The following is a 17,162-nucleotide window of genomic DNA, read 5'->3' as shown; positions in this document are numbered from 1 at the left end:
TGGGATTTGTAAAATTAGATTTAAAAATTTTAAAGTAGTTCATATGCTCAGTAATAGAGAAATGCCTATGCAGACTGTAACACAGCAGAATGGGAAATGTATAATGTGTGGATATAGGCAAATAAGTTTATGGCTAATGAGAAAAACAATGTAAAATAATGCATATGAACTGGATACTAATGCATATATATATATATGTAGATATATATATGTAGATAGATATATATATGTAGATAAATATATTAACTGATCAACATTGAATATCAGACGAAAACAGAATAACATAATTATATGTACATAAGAGTGGTTTTTGGTTTTTGTTTTTACTTGCTCCCATATTTAAAGTTAGTTTTTATTAAACATAAGAGTATCACATTCGTACATATCCTGTTCTCTCTGGCACCACTGCCAGAGGAAGACAGCAGTCTTTACAACCATTATCAGAGTCAGGAAGCAGGGTGGTAGAGACAGCTGTTAACTTAAAACCTCTCACAGCTCAGACAGATTCTGCTTCCCTCTATATGGCCACAACGATCCAGTCTTTGTAGCCCTTCTAGATTCCATCAAAAGAAAGTCTTTTACCGGAGGCAGGTGGCCTGGTGGTATGCGAAAGCTAAATCTTAGTGCTGAGGAAACAGGAACCTCTCCTCCACTTACTGGCCTTAGTGTAGGAGGAGAATGGGAAAATCCTCAGGCCGGGAAGCTTAATTTTTTTTTTTTTTTCAGACTATAGGGTCACTTTTGATTGAGGCAAAGGAGCCCTATAAGAGTGGTTTTTTAAAGTTCTCTAAAGCTATTTAGATGCATAGTCTTACTAAGGCTCTTAGGAATACTCTGTCCAAATAATACAAACAATTGTGGAGAGGGTATTCTTACCCCAGCCCACCTCTCCACCTTTCACTGAGGCCCAACTCTGTCACTCTGAGGACTTTTGGCCACCACCAGGGGATAACTGCTGTGTGTGACAAAAATGTTGTCAAAGAGGGAAAGCAAATTTCCTTGATTAGGAAGGCCAAATAAATTCGTCTTGAGCAGATGTGAAAGACCCATCCTGGGGACTCCTAAAAACCACAAAGATACGTGGTTTTAGCCTTAAGGGCCAGAAGCCATTTGCAATATGGGCAGAATACATTCATCCCTTCCGGTATGCCATGTCCCAGGTTGGAGGGACCCGGGATATCCAAGTTATAGATGTAGAAGATTTAGCACATTCCTGGCACACACCTGACATCAAAATGGTAACTTTTATGATCACATTCTCCTTTGGACAACTTGGAAACATTCAGACACTGGAGTTATAGCCTAGATTACTAGGAATCCACACAGTTCCTAATAAATGTAAAAAACTCTAACAGCTAAGCAGTTATACTATAATTTCTTCTAAATTAATCATTTCATTTTTTATTCTAAAAACTAGAAGTGAAAAAGGGGACATACATGCTTGTACTTACCAGCAGGACAAAGAACACAAAAAAGATGAAAGTGATGAAGTAAATGGGCCCCAAGATACGATTGGCTTGCTGAATACCAGCAAAATTAAAATCTCCAAGAACAATTCGGAATTGTGCAAATCTTTGATGGGAAGAAAGAAAAACATTATATCCCTTCATAAATACATCACAATTGATGGAGGTTACCCATGTGTCCAGGAAAGTATCTAGCTGCATATTGCACAGGCTCCCTGGCTCTAGTTAACACAGAGTTCTATAAAACTAAGTATGGAAATTCCCCTGAGGGCAAGACAAGGTACTTCAGTAGCTGAACAGTGATTCAGGAAATGATGGGCTTCCACTTAATGAATGTTCACCTACAAGACTGGAACCGTGAGATACTTGCTTACCAGCTGGTCTTGGCAATGGCCATCTTAGCCTGTCCTGTGTCCTTCTAAAACTGGGACTACCTGACCTTGTCCAATAAGCGATTTTCAATTGTACCTACACCTAAGAACCCTAAAATTTCTAAAATCAACAGTATGTTTAATTTGTACACCTCTTCTGCCGATATAAGATGCCAACAATTTGTCACTTGCTGAATCTCAAACAGTCCTGGTGATGATCCTCAAACATGACACTGAGGTTTATTTTCTTCAATAACTATAAATCTTGGATTTGATGTAAGGTGACATCTAAAATATTACAGATCTTCATTTTATTAATTTTAAAGTTGGAAAATTAAGGTATTGAGCACAGTATTAACAGAGGTAGAATTAGGATTCCTCAACTTGATGTCCTATGTTCTCATCACTAATTTGCAATAGCATTGCCAGACACATAAGGGATATATGTTAATAAGTCATGCAGATGCATTCTTTGTTTTTTTTAAGTTGAGAACTCTTTAATTTCATCTGTACTTCTACATTAAGCAATTAATTTAAAAGTATTGGAATCTTTACAAGTTAAAATTGTTCTCTTGGGAATAATGATCTTTCTAGCTATAATACAAACACTAAGCAATCTGCAGAAGCAAGTTAGAATTTTTCATAAATGGTGATAAATGTAGTTAAGGATTGTTGCCTGGGTTCTGCATTATTCTGGTCAATTAAATTTAAGCATTACTTTTAATTAATTAACATTAATATATCCATCTGTACCAGAAATATCAGATTTAACCTAAATTCCAAAGTAGGTCAGTGGGTCAGTAGATTATTAGGTTAGAAAAAAGATTTACTGTAGTTTCCATTTCTTAAACTCAGGTTCCTGAGTTGATCATCTTAAATTAATAATTTAAAGATTATTAATAATTAGTTGAAATTAAAATTTTTTCTTTGATTTATGTGAACAGTACATAGGAAAATGGTCTCTGTTACTCCTGTTTTGTAACAGTAGCATGTTATTTTATTAGTCATATTTTGTTTTCTGGAATGGATAACATGTATTTTATATTCCTTATGTAAAGCCAGGGCTCTAACATTGGACAGTTAAAAAGAAAGGCAGTGCGCCAATTTTTCTGATTATAGTAATAATGCATGTTCATGGGAGAAATTTTAGAAAATATTAAAGAAAAAGTTTTTAAAATTCATAAGCTGGTTAGGAATAATGGCAGTTGATACTTTGGGCTTATTTTGATTTATGGTTGATGTATTTTGATGTATTTTGTATGGTTTCATGTATTTTGTTACTGCTGTTGGATGCTTAAAATGAGTTATTTATTTTAAGGGGAAGCCTGGATGGAATTTTTAATAGTATGTAGGTACTTTGCATGATTGGTTAGTCAGTCAAAAGGAAGAAGGCTTCTTGTTTCTGGTTGTTGCTGCCAAGCATGTAAAGGGAGCATACAGTTATATACAATGAAGGAAGAAAATGTACTCAAAGAAATAGGCTACTTGGAGTCTCAGGACTCCAGAGTTACCTGGAATTTCATCCCCCGTACCTAAGAGATGATTAAATCATAATTAAAGTATTTATTCAGCTTTTAATACTGGTTTATAATGCTCTTCTACACAAACTAGAAAAAGAAAAGCTGAATTGGAAGGAGGCCAAAGTTCTGTTTTAGTGTTTCAAACTTGATCTTTTATCCTTGAGTTGGATTTATAGGAGTAAAGATAAGCTAAGGGCACCATTTCTCCTTTCCAGAAATTAGCTCGTTAACTAAAGCTTCCATTCAGCCTTTCTCTGTTAGGAAAGTGACAGAGTGTTCTGTAAATACAGGGACCTGTGCTCTGTAAATAATGTGAATAACAAAACCCTAACCAATTTGTTGAATGGTTATAATCACAAAGGAACTGGAGACTTCAAATACAATGTCATTGTAATTTCCCCCTCTCAATTGGAGTTTAGTTTAGTTGGTATCTTTCAGTCCCCATGACAGCTTAGTATACAAGGTTGTATCAAAGGAAAATACTGTTTTGTAGCTTCCTGATACCCCTGATAACTTTCTAGATTTCTCTCTTATAAATTAAAATAGCTAACAGACTCTTCCATAGTAAGATAACATTGTGGATAATATGACTTCCCAGTCTCTCACTTGGAGAGATTGCATATTTAGCTATCCCTCAGCATTTTCCAAATATTACCTCTAGTCAACGGTCTGTCTTCTGTAACTCAGGTTAAACATATTGGGCCTTCTCATTCTAGCTTTCATATCTCATACCTTCTCCACCCACTTTTAGTATCTCTAGGCCTCATTTGCAGTAATTTTTGCTGGCCTATTTTTCACTTTACTCCTCCTCTCTTCATCTCTTGTTTGCTGTCAAACCTGTCAACTAGGTTTTTAATCTCAGTTACTATAATTTGCAGTTGTAGAATTCTATTTTTGATACTCTTTCAAATATGTCACTTTTTATACTGTTCTGTTCTCCAAAGATATTTTCTGGCTTGTGTTTTATTTCTCTAAATATAAGAAGTATTGCGTGATTATTCCATTATCTGAAGTCTATTGTCTGTTGTATCTGTTGGTTCTGGCTTCTGACTTTTCCTGCATCTGTACCAGGTTACTTTTCACTATGGGCAGTAAGTTATGTTTGAAAAATTGCTTGTAGAAGTAATTTGAGGCTTAGGATGAATATACCTTTCTCCAGGTTTTTTGTTTGTGGGTGCCCATACACACAGGCATTCTAGCCCGGGGCCATCTTAATCCAAGTTCAAGACATAAAGTTCCCAGAATATCTAGGTGATCATGACAGATTGATTCACCTTTAACATGAGACTCCCTGCCTGATGTGCAGAGAGGTTACCAGACAATCCCTGGCTACCCTATCCTGCCCCTGCACCCTCATACAAGCCCCAGACTTTGCCTTCTGTCTTCTTCTCCCTGAGAGGTGGCCAGAAACACAGTTCATTAACTATTTCTTCTGGATTATCAAAATGCCTTGATGATGGAGGTTTGAAGAAGGGTTGGGGAAGGTGATACGATAACTGAAAAACACTGAAGAAGAAAAAAACCCAACTACTAGGAATATGTCTCCCCACCTAGACAACAGTCACGTAGGCAGAATTTGTCTGATGTAACTACTTTGGAACTCTGGGTCTATTTATGGCTTACAACTTCCAGGGGAAGGCTTAGCCAACTTTGGTCAATTTCAACTTTTGGTTTGTCAGAAGCTACCCACCTCCCACCCCCCACCCCCCACCCCCCAGCCAATGGCAGGCAGCCATGCTTTTCTGGAACAGCTTGTATGCAACCTGTGGGAGCCAGGGTAGGCAATCAGGACCCTCAGGGATCTGTGTTTAGATTGCTGATTGCTCCTTCTGATCACACGGGTGCAGACAGAGATGCGCATGTTCCCCTGTCTGTTTCAAGTCCCTCTGCCTCTTGCTGAAGCAGTATCCTTGGGATTACAGGGCTAGTGCCCTCCCTTCCCCCTTCAATTTCTCTTTTTCCCCTTTTGGGAGCCAGGCATTGAAGACATTCAAAAGCAACAACATATACAGAGGAAATTAGAAAGTCACCACGTTTGCCCATTGAAAGGTGCAGGCTCAGTAAAGACCTGAGAAGACCTTTGCACCTCAGGATAGTTCTCAGCACAGAAACAGTATACAATAAACAACAACAAGACCCCAAACAGGAAACCCTGGTGAAGAGCAAGAGTCTCATTTCCAGGGTTATCACATTATTACATTCAAATATTCATTTTTCAACAAAAACAAGAAAAGACGGGACATAAAAGAAGCAGGGAAGTGTGACCCAATCAAAGGAAGAAAATTCACCAACAGAAACTATTCCTGAGAAAGACCAGATGGCAGACCTACTAGACAAAGACTTTAAAACAAACCTTTTTAAAGATGCTCAAAGAACTAAAAGACATGGAGAAAGTCAAGAAAATAATTTATGAACAAAATGGAAGTACCTATAAAGATATAGAAAACCTCAAAGAAACCAAGAAGAAATTATAGAGCTGAAAAATACAATAACTGAAATGAAAATTCACTGGAGGGATTAAGAGGCATATTTGAGCATGCAGAAGAAAAAAAAAAATCAGTGTACCTAAAATAAGATGATTGAAATGACCAAGTCTGAGGAACAGAAAGGAAAAAGATTGAAGAAAAGTGAACAGAGCCTGTGGAACACCATCAAGAGACCAACATAAGAACATGAAAAGATTCTCCATATCACTAACCATTAGGGAAATGCAAATCACAACCACAATGAGATGTCATGTCACACCCATTAGGATGGCTACCATTAAAAAAGAAGAAGAAAAGAAAGGAAAGAAAAACAGTCCAGAAAATAACAAGTGTTGATGAGGATGTGGGGGAACACACCCTTGTGCACTGTTGGTGGGAACGTAAATGGCGCAGCCACTGTAGAAAGCAGCATGGTAGTTCCTCACAAAAATTGATCCAGAAATTCCACCTCTGGGTGTATACCAAAAAGAATTGAAAGCAGTCTTGGGGCACCTGAGTGGCTCAGTTTGTAAAGCGTTTGACTTCGGCTCAGGTCATCATCTCATGGTTTGTGAGTTTGAGCCTGGCATCGGGCTCGGTGCTGACAGCTCAGAGCCTGGAGCCTGCTTCGGATTCTGTGTCTCCCTCTCTCTCTGCCCTTCCCCTGCTCATGCTCTGTCTCTGTCTGTCTCTCCCTCAGAAATAAAATAAACATTCAAAAAAATTTTTTTAAAAGAAAGCAGTCTTTTTTTTTTTTAATTTTTTAACGTTTATTTATTTTTGAGACAGGGAGACACAGCATGAATGGGGGAGGTCAGAGAGAGGGGGAGACACAGAATCCAAAACAGGCTCCAGGCTCTGAGCTGTCAGCACAGAGCCCAACACGGCGTTCGAACTCACGGACCGCAAGATCATGACCTGAGCCAAAGTCGGACACTTAACTGACTGAGTCACCCAGGCGCCCCAAAAGAAAGCAGTCTTGATGAGAGATTTATACACCCATGTTCATAGCAGGATGATTCACATTATCTAAGACTTAGAAGAAGTCCAGATGTCCGTCAGGAGATTAATGGATAGTCAAAATGTGGTTTAGGGGAGGCTGGTGGCTCAGTCTGTTAAGTGTCTGACTTCACATTGGGTCATGGTGTCACAGTTTGTGAGTTTGATCGCAGCATCAGGCTCTGTGCTGAAAACTCAGGGCCTGGGGCCTGCTTGGGATTCTGTGTCTCCCTCTCTTTCTGCCCTTGCGCTGCTCATGCTCTATCTCTCTCTACCTAAAATAAACATTAATTTTTTTTAATGTGGTTTATACATAGAATGGAATATTATTCAGCCTTAAAAAGGGAGGAAATTCTGACATACTGCAAAACATTGATGAATCTTGAAGACATGCTAAGCAAAATCTGTCGCAAAAAGATAAATACTGTGCGATACACTAAGTACCTAGAGTTATCAAAATCATAGAGACAAAAAGTAGAATGGTGGTTGCCAGGGGCTGGAGGAGGGGAGAAGTGGAGAATTCTTGATTAATGAGCATAGTTTCAGTTTTAGAAGATGAAAAGAGTTCTGGAGATGCATGGTACTGATAGTTGCACAATATCAATGTATTTAATCTCATTGAATTGTACACTTAGAAATGGTTAAGATGGGAAATTTTAGGTATGTATTACCACAATAAAAAAAAAATTCCTTATCAGCTTAACAGAACAGGAGGGCAAAAGAAGCCTTGGATGCTGAGCTTACTTCTCTGGGTTCTTGCCTTTCGATTTTGGTCCACTTTTTACTCTCTTTTTTTGTTAGTTCTTTAGTGCTATCTATATTTCATCTAGCTTTTTAAATTGTCCTGAAGAGGAGGTTGATCTCAATAACCTAGCACTTCATTACCAAAAGCAGAAGTGTCTTCATTAATGCATTCCAAAGTTGTCTACCTGTTTATGCTGAGCCTTATACTTCTTTTCTTTCCCACTCTCTAGGGTAAGAACAATTTCCAAGTTCTGTAAATTACTACATTTATAATCGATGTCCAGTACCACTAAGTTTTATTATTAAGTAACACTTGAATTAAAATCCTAGGAAAGGACTGAGAAGTTGTTGGAACTGCAAACCTAATTCACTCAAGAGAAAGCTAATTAGACTTCTCAAATTATAGGCTGTTTGACATTGGAAGGGATCATTGGGAGTAGTAACTTAATCCAGTTCCTTCATTTGCAGATAAAGAAATAAAGGTCTAGAAAAGTTGAAGAGCTAAGTGGCAGAATTCAAAAGTAGAATTATATCCTCTGGGTTCCTAGTTCATTCTTCTTTTCACTACTGATAAATGAAATTTCATATAAATGCCACTTCAAATACTTCCATGCGGATGGTAAAAAGAGGGCAATCTAGAACATTTCTTTACACCAAAGTTTTCCCAAAATCAAATAAAAGGGCATGAACAAATAAGTTTGGAGAATTTATAACTAAAGTTAAGAAAGTTATTACAGTTTTTCTTAGAGCCATCTGTTAATATGCACTACAAATTTCCAACAGAGTGATGCAAAATTTCCCAAACTTACTTAAATATGAAGCCATTTCCCCCCAATCTTGGTCTAAATTACACAGAACATATTTTGAGAACTGATATTTTAGACTATCATAATTTTCTTACACACCCAGAACTTGTTTTGCATACCCAGAAAGGAGAGTAAATTTATTTAAATTATTCAGTTAAAAAGAAAAAAAGCCTGAAAACTTTGCTAAGGATTCTAACCGATCAGTTCTATAAGTTTGTTGCCTAATTGCTTTATTTGTCTAAAAATATTTTTAAAACACAACTTTGCCAGATCAGCAAAGGATAATCAGATCAGTATCAATAAAAGGATCCTAAAGATGGAGCTCTTAAAGGAAAACATTTAAGCTTGCTTTTCCCCAGAGAATAAATTATTACAGAGACACAGAAGCCAATTTCTGTTATATTTAACACTCCCCATGAAAGTGAAAAATGATCTTTCTAATTTGTAATTTGTAATTGTAATATTTAAAAAATGGACTGCACCATCCATTTGGATCTTCTAATGCTAAACACTACTTTGAGTGTGACAGGTATTTTGCCATCATTTAAAATATAAAACCAAGTTTAAATTTGTTAAAATGTATGTTACTACTTATCATAGGCCTTCCTTATAAACTAGTAAATATAACTATATTTGTGCTAACAGCTTACATGGCATTTTGAAAAGTGGAAAAGTCGTCAACTTGTGATCCAAAAACAAGAAATCCTAATTGAGCATAAGCAAAGAATATTATAAAAAACATGATGGCAAATCCTACTATGTCTTTGAGACAGCGGGACAAGGTTGTTGACAGCTGAGACATTGTCTTATTAAAGCTTATGAATTTGAATATCTGAAAAAGAACAAAGTTAATTGAAATAGAAGAATATTCAGTATCACAATTACTTAGAGTAAGTTAAATTAATTTCAGAAAAAAATTGCTTCAAATTAAAGGAAGTGCTTAATGATAGGAGTGTTTGAGGATTAGCCCACAATCATTCCAAGACAAAACTACTTTTATAATTACTTTATAGTTAAGAAAATCCTTTTGCTTTTTCATAACGTTGCAGCTTCAGTTCCCATTTTTCTAGTAAAAGATATGTCTAATCTGCTGTATTTAATATAATAAAATATAAATACCTTTATCCATGCAAAAAAGATGGTAATAGCAATTATATTGTTGTAATAAATGTACCAGTATGCAAGAAAATAGAAGTCTGAATATTTTTCAGTGTTTTTTAACAGGTCTTCAAGTAAGAGAAAAATTTGTATATTACAGTATATGTTGAAGGAAACGGCCACAAAACACAACTAAATGGAAAAATAAGAAAGGTTGAATTAGGGACGGTTTCTACCTCTAAATCTGTAGCCTATGAGCAGACAAAGGAGCAAGTTCATCAAAAGTTTAATAAAAATGGAGGGAGAAATAAGACGTAGGCTTTTACATGAATGAAAGTAAGCCTCGGGGCGCCTGGGTGGCGCAGTCGGTTAAGCGTCCGACTTCAGCCAGGTCACGATCTCGTGGTCCGTGAGTTCGAGCCCCGTGTCAGGCTCTGGGCTGATGGCTCGGAGCCTGGAGCCTGTTTCCGATTCTGTGTCTCCCTCTCTCTCTGCCCCTCCCCCGTTCATGCTGTCTCTCTCTGTCCCAAAAATAAATAAACGTTGAAAAAAAAAAAAAGTAAGCCTCAACTTACAGAAGTTTAAAATAGCATAATGATCACAAAAGTGGAAAAATACTTATCACCTGACCATCCTAAACTATCTGCTTGTTTCTTTGAGTTATAAAACACAAATGTATAAAATGATTATGTTATTCTGACTAGGCTGTGTTTGTGCTCCATGTAACTACGTGATACCAAGAAGTTTATATTTTATTATTTATTTATTTATTATTTATAATTCCAGGGTAGTTAACATACATTGTTATGTTAGTTTCAGGTGTACAGTGTAGCAGCTCAACACTTCCATACACATGATATGTAAAAGTTTAATATTTTCTACCACCTAATACTAGAAGAAATATTTTACAGTAACACAAAAATAAGCCTTTTGAGAGCCTCTGACAACTCTTCCAGAAGAGGATTTCAGAACCAGGTTACCTCAAGTATCACAGCTTTAGAACGGTCATGAAAATCTTCCTTTGAACCTTTGCCTGAAATGCTCAGATAGTTAATCATTCAATGTTACGCTGTATAGTAAATTTTATCGGGGATAGTAGAGAAGTAGGTGGCTCATTTTCTGACTCTGAGACCCTTTTAATCTGGTTTTGGGAAAAAAGGCTTATATTCTGGATTGGCTATAACTAAGGGTCAATAAGGGTGAAAGATCACGTTGTGTAAGCCAGAAATATTTGTTCACTGTTCCTAAGACCAATTGCTTACCATCTGTCCCACCCTGCCTATGTATCTATGTTTATTTTAATATGTTCCAGTGGTGAGAACGGACAGTTTTTGGAATTCCTTTCAGAGATTATCTCCCCCTTCCTGGTGTTCTCTGTGCCCACAAGCTACCCTCTGGCTGCTCACTCCCTTCTCCCCCCTCTTCCAGGATCTGCCTAGGCTTGATTTTGCATATTTTTTCAAAATTGTGAGGAGGAAAGCAGATTGAGGCAACATAGGAGAGTACATGTCCAAAAATAACCATGATTTTCAACATGAGGCCCTATAAGAAACACATGTTTGAGTCGGGGAGGGAGACCTCTTGTGCACTTTAAATCATAATACCTGTAGAATCACCTATTCTAAGTTTATGCTGGCCTCTCAAGGATTAAATCAGGAAAGAAAGAGACTTCATCTTTTTGGTGGCACACCATTAGTATGCACTATGACAGTTCCTTTTATGATTGATACTTGCAGCTTTTGAAGGAAGTTCCAGATGAGTAGAAAACCTCCTTACTTGGTAGATTCAGATGTGATTCCCTTGAACGATACATATGAATATATACTTACCACCAAAAGTAGTAATTCTAGCCAGTTCCAAACACTTTTGAAATAGGCAGACTTAAATTTTCTTATTTTTTGAGCTTCTTGTGTTGTGAAGACAATAAGAAAAATACAAAATGTGATTTCACAGGAAGCAATAATATAATCATAGTGGCTAACATATCTGAGGAGCTTCACAGAGTAAAACTGCCATGAAGTAATGATTCCTCCAGTTGCAGGGAATTCTGCCACCAATCTGTAAAATTAGGTTAGCGGAAGTCACTGTGTATTTATTTCAGGCATTTGTTTTTCAGTACCTAACTCATTGTGAAGTTTCTAATTAGTGATGATGTGTACTTTAAGAATCAGTTGTTTTGTACAAAATATGTTTTCTTAGACTCATGTGTTCAACTTAAATTCTAGTGGATTTGCCTATTTTTTTTAATGTTTATTTATTTTTGAGACAGAGTGTGAGCAGGGGAGGGGCAGAGACAGGGTGACATAGGATCCCAAATGGGCTCTGTGCTGACAGCAGACAGCCTGATGTGGGGCTTGAATTCATGAACCAGGAGATCATGACCTGAGCCAAAGTCAGAAGTCAGATGCTTAACTGACTGAGCCACCCAGGTGCCCCAGATTTACTTATTTTTTAATGGCTCCACTTATTCTGAATATTCACAGTGGTCAGAGACCAACACAGTGGAGAAAGTAAGATGTGATTATAGGCAGACATTCTTCCTATTTTGTGCTCAGATTGTTTGGTTATAACTGGGAATACTATTTTATCTCCACAGGACAATGAGATGATGTTCAAGAAAATAGTACATGGTTAGTTACTGTTATTAGGACTCCCACCAAAATGCATAATTCTTGATTATTTCAGAGAAGGAAAATACACTCTCCCCCTTTAGATTAGCAGAGACACTTCTTGCTTCTAAATGTTAAGCTTATATATTCTACTTAAAACAAGTGTTTTCTGTTTGCTTTACACACAGGATGTTGGATACAGGGATCTATATGCAAACAGAAGTATAAAAATTAATTCCTCCACTAAATAAAAATATTTGACGTTGTTCACAGTATTTCTAGTGTTCTCTACAACTTTAGATAGCTAAGAATTGGCAGTAATTTAAAGAACGAGTATCTATATCACGATGTAATTTTCCCACTTAGAAATATTAGCAAATATTATTGAGACTGGAATAAGGTGCTGCGAAAAAATATGTAAATAAATAAAACCAGTTAAATAGAAAACAGAACTGTTTAAAACTGTTTCACCTTGCACATAGTAGGTGCACAGCATCGAATAAGTGAGTGAAGTGAAACAAACCCAGTATTTTGATCTGTTGCGTACACTAATAAGGGAAAAAAGGAACTGTATTCTGTTTAGTTTGCCAGATATGTTTGCAAAAAGGAAAGTAAATGAATAAGGTCTTGACTTAAGTAATGTGCTCCCCTACAACTACTGATTAGATACACTACCAGTTTAAAGTTTCAAAATCTGCTGGTTTTAAAAAGTAACATTTTATTTTATTTTATTTTTAATATTTATTTATTTTTGAGAGAGAGCACTAGCTGGAGAGGGGCAGAGAGAGAGAGAGAGACAGAGAGACAGAGACAGAGGATCCAAAGTAGGCTCTGTGCTGATAGCAGATAGCCCTATGTGGGGCTCAGACTCACAAACCACGAGATCATGACCTGAGCCAAAGTCTGATACTTAACCAACTGGGCTATCCAGGACCCCCTAAAAAGTAACATTTTAAAAGGTAACACAGAATAAGCATAAAACCCACAGACAGGAAATCTGGACTTAGTCTAGGGGTAACAAGGAGTTCTTTGTATGATTTTAGGCCAGTTATCCCAATGTTTCTCCTCTTATTTAAGGCATACAAATGACTTGTCCTCTTTATCCTGATCAGGACTATTGGAAAGAGTGATAATGCTGGTAAAAGCTCTGATTTTCTGAAAAAAAGAGAAAAAAGCTATAAAATAAGTGGTGTAATATCCATTGGCTACTTAAGAGAATTCATTTATTTTATTCATTTTGTACAGGGTTTATTCTATTTTATTTTCTTATTATTTTTTTAAAGTTTATTTTTATTTCTGAGAGAGATTGAGAGCAAGAGAGAGTGGGGAAGCGGCAGAGAGAGAAGGAGAGAGAATCCCAAGCAGGCTCTGTGTTATCAGCCTGAACCCAAAGCGCTATCAGTGCAGAGCCTGATGCAGGGTCCAATCTCCCGAACCATGAGATCATGACCTGAGCCAAGATCAAGAATCAGATGCTTAACCAGCTGAGCCACCCAGGAGCCCCTATTTTGTACAGATTTTAAAGTCCAAGGCTGTGTTTCACTGTCACTGTTGCACAAGGGCAAAATCCTCTAATCAGGGTAGACACCGAGTCCATATTTCATTCAGAGTAAAAATGTAAAACTCATGAGAGAGAAGTGGCTCACTGAGATTTTAGTGGACACTACTTTTTGCTTTTCGAGCAGTCATTATCCCAGTCCTCCTTTCTACAGAACCCCTACTGTATTAGGGATCCACCATTCCCAGATCACTCAGAGAAAGTGGATTCAATCCCCAGGCAGATCCAATCATGGCAATCCTATTTCCTTTGCCAGTGTTTGGTTCTAGAACACAGGCCTAAAGCCAATTAGCATGGTCCAGGTTAGGCAAATGACCTAAGGTCATCAGACTGATGGAGATAATTTTTTCTCTTTAGATAGTTTTGTCTCTTCCCACTATCTCTTCCTTCTCTTTCTCTTCCTCCTCTTCCTCCTATGGGAATGTCTCTCATCATCCTCCTGGGTCTAAGTTAGCCCAGGTATGTATGTCCGTATCGTGCAATGGACAGAAATGCAAGAGAGCAAGTTTTAATGTGCAAACTCATTTCAAACTTCTGCTTGTATCCTATCTGCTCCCATGCCAAGTCACAAAGATGAGCTCAGGTTAGGAGCCAGGGAAGTGCACCCCTCCCTGAGTGGCAGGGCACCGTGAGGTTATATGGCAGAGATGTGAAGAACTGGGGCCATTTTTGCAAGGTCACCACAGGCTCTAGCCATTTCTAGGATGCTGGGTACTGGTATATATTGTTTGAAATTTAAATTGTTCATTCTCGAGACAAGAATTCATACCTTACTAAAGAAGCTCATTCTGAAAGCAAATCAACGGATCTGAATGATCTGATTTAGAGGAAGTAATCAAGACTAAATGTTAGATCTGTGCAGCTGCAGAATGACAAGAAATAAGACTATGTGTTCTTAATATAAAACTGACATATTGTATGTAATTCTCCATGTTCTTGAATATCTTCCAAAACAATGAAACAATGAATATGATGTTGCTTTATCACATTTTTCATTATTGGCATAAGTTCATTGTATTTATTTTGAGGCCTATGATTTTAATCTCAGCAAACACACAAACTGGAAACCCTAACAAGGGTTCTGGATGCTATTTATTTTATTAATTAATTCATTTATTAATTATTTAAAATGTTTTTAATGTTTATTTTATTTTTTTAATATTTATTTATTTTTGAGACAGAGACAGAGCATGAACAGGGGAGGGTCAGAGAGAGAAGGAGGCACAGAATCTGAAACAGGCTCCAGGCTCCGAGCTGTCAGCATAGAGCCCGACGCGGGGCTCGAACTCATGGACTGTGAGATCATGACCTGAGCCGAAGTCGGCCGCTCAGCCGACTGAGCCACCCAGGTGCCCCAATGTTTATTTATTTTTGAGAGACAGAGAAACATACAGAGTGCCAGTGGAGGAGGGACAGTGAGAGAGAGGGAGACACAGAATGTGAAGCAGGCTCCAGGCTCTGAGCTGTCAGCACAGAGCCCGATGAAGGGCCTGAACTCACAAACACTGGGATCATGACCTGAGCTGAAGTCGGATGCTTAAACTGACTGAGCCACCCAGGTACTCCTTCATTTATTTTTTAAGGAGGCTCCATGCCCTGAACTCCATGGGTCCTGAACTCAAGACCCTGAGAAAAAGAGTCTCATGCTCCACTGACTGAGCCAGCCAGGCACCCCTCTGGAGGCTTAAAAAAAAAAAAAGTTACAGGCAGGGAGGGAGCCAAACCATAAGAGACTCTTAAGGACTGAGAACAAACTGAGGGTTGATGGGGGGTGAGGGAGAGGGAAATTGGGTGATGGGCATGGAGGAGGGCACTTGTTGGGATGAGCACTGGGTGTTGTATGGAAACAAATTTGACAATAAATTATATTTTAAAAAACCCAATATACTACGGTTTTGAGTCACTTACCTGATGATGCAAAACAGGTTTACGTTAGCATTGTATAACGAAAAATCAATGAAAATAACTCTGGTCCCTCTTGTGATCCAGCTGTTGAGTCGAAGGTTAATGAACTTGTTTTTTGTGTCAGATTTTGATTTTGATAAAGTGAAAATAAATCCCCCATTTCGGTAAACACCAACAAATCCCCAGTGCCAAGGGGAGCTACTATCAGGAGTAGAGTACTTCCATCTATTAGGTATAAAAAGAATAATGGAGAGATGAGAAAGCCTGACTGAAGTATATGCAAAGAATTAAAGCTAACCTTAAAAAAAAAAGCAGTATTAAGTATCACAGTAATTTTGAAGGAAGACAATGAGTTAAGGATTAAGATTTAATATAGTTTTTAAAGTTTATTTATTTAGAGAGAGAGAGTGAGGGAGGGGTAGAGAGAGGCAGAGAGAGAATCTCAAGTAGGCTCTGTGCTGCCAACGTGGACCCTGACACGGGGCTCAAACAGACAAATGGTGAGATCATGACTTGACCTGAAGTTGGACGCTTAACCTGCTGAGCCACCCAGGTGCCCCAAGATTTAATATGTTTTCACGTTTTGGTGTGTATTGTGGGCAACACACTGGATTAGATGCTGTGAGAAAAGTTTTTTTAAAAAAATCCGTCTGTTGCCTCAGGGAACTTAAAATCGAGAGAACAATGATTTTTTTTTTCTTTCATACATGTCTCTGTTGTCTTATGAGATCTTTAGGCTTTTTGTAGGACAGGAATATCAAGGGCTGTGATTTGGAAATATCTATTTCAGTATGGTAAAAGTGGGGCTTCATAGTCTGTCTTCTACAGGTCATGTACCATTTATAAATGTCAATAAAGAAGAGCTTTGTTACAATGTCTATATCGTTATAATGAAAGCTCATAAATCAGAGTAAAATGAGCATACCTAAATTGTTTCCATCCTTCCTACTTTTAACTTAATTATGCGATTTCAAAACATAAAGCCTTAACTCCTCATTTCAGTCCCTGTTCAGTTTCCTCAAACAGATTTGAAGGATTATCTGAAGATGCACTGCTTCAACTCGTTTTTCTATCAATAATACTATGTTTGTTTCCAGGAGGAGGGATGAGTGGTAACACTAAGAAAAAATACTCAGATTTAATGACAATTTCATTGTTGTATTTTCCAGTGTTTTCCACATGGTTGTTAAAATGAAACAAGAACATTTATTATACCAACCTTCTCCTACTTCCAATTTTTATGATGTTTTTAATTAGTGAATGTTTCATTTTAGATGGACAAACAAGAACACATTGATTATTAATTTGGTTATTAGGGAATGATAAGTATTATGATTCCAAATCTGTAGTGTTAATTTTGGTATTTAAATTACTTGTAGTTGTTATGAGAATTTGCAATATTAGAATACCTAACAGATTAGTTTTCAGATTCCAGTTTAAAATGTGCAATTGGGTAATTGATTTATTTTGTAATTTTTCATTGAAAGAGAAGTAGTGTATAGTACTGTAATATTTAAGGCGTTGTGTCAGCATACTTACGCGTTTATTAGATTTATGAGAATTATACATTGCTATCCTATAGTATAGCCAAAAACTTAAACAAAGGAAAAACAAATCAACA

General features: G+C 37.3%; 1 protein-coding gene across 1 annotated transcript in view; it reads right to left on the bottom strand.

Moving 5' to 3' along the window:
- PKD2L2 (polycystin 2 like 2, transient receptor potential cation channel) overlaps positions 1–17,162 on the bottom strand; it is a 41,818-nt gene that overhangs the window by 18,401 nt on the left and 6,255 nt on the right. The window contains exons 4-8 of the mRNA XM_043588686.1: positions 15,545–15,766; positions 11,299–11,527; positions 9,491–9,661; positions 9,022–9,203; positions 1,452–1,572 (exon numbers count right to left, since the gene is read on the bottom strand). Of these exons, the coding sequence (XP_043444621.1) occupies positions 1,452–1,572; positions 9,022–9,203; positions 9,491–9,661; positions 11,299–11,527; positions 15,545–15,766 (925 nt within the window). The remainder of the gene's footprint in view (positions 1–1,451; positions 1,573–9,021; positions 9,204–9,490; positions 9,662–11,298; positions 11,528–15,544; positions 15,767–17,162) is intronic.

The sequence above is a fragment of the Prionailurus bengalensis genome, chromosome A1, assembly GCF_016509475.1.
Source record: "Prionailurus bengalensis isolate Pbe53 chromosome A1, Fcat_Pben_1.1_paternal_pri, whole genome shotgun sequence".
Classification (NCBI taxonomy): domain Eukaryota; kingdom Metazoa; phylum Chordata; class Mammalia; order Carnivora; family Felidae; genus Prionailurus; species Prionailurus bengalensis.
Note: the sequence above shows the minus strand (reverse complement) of the source record. Positions and strands in the feature narration are given on the sequence as shown.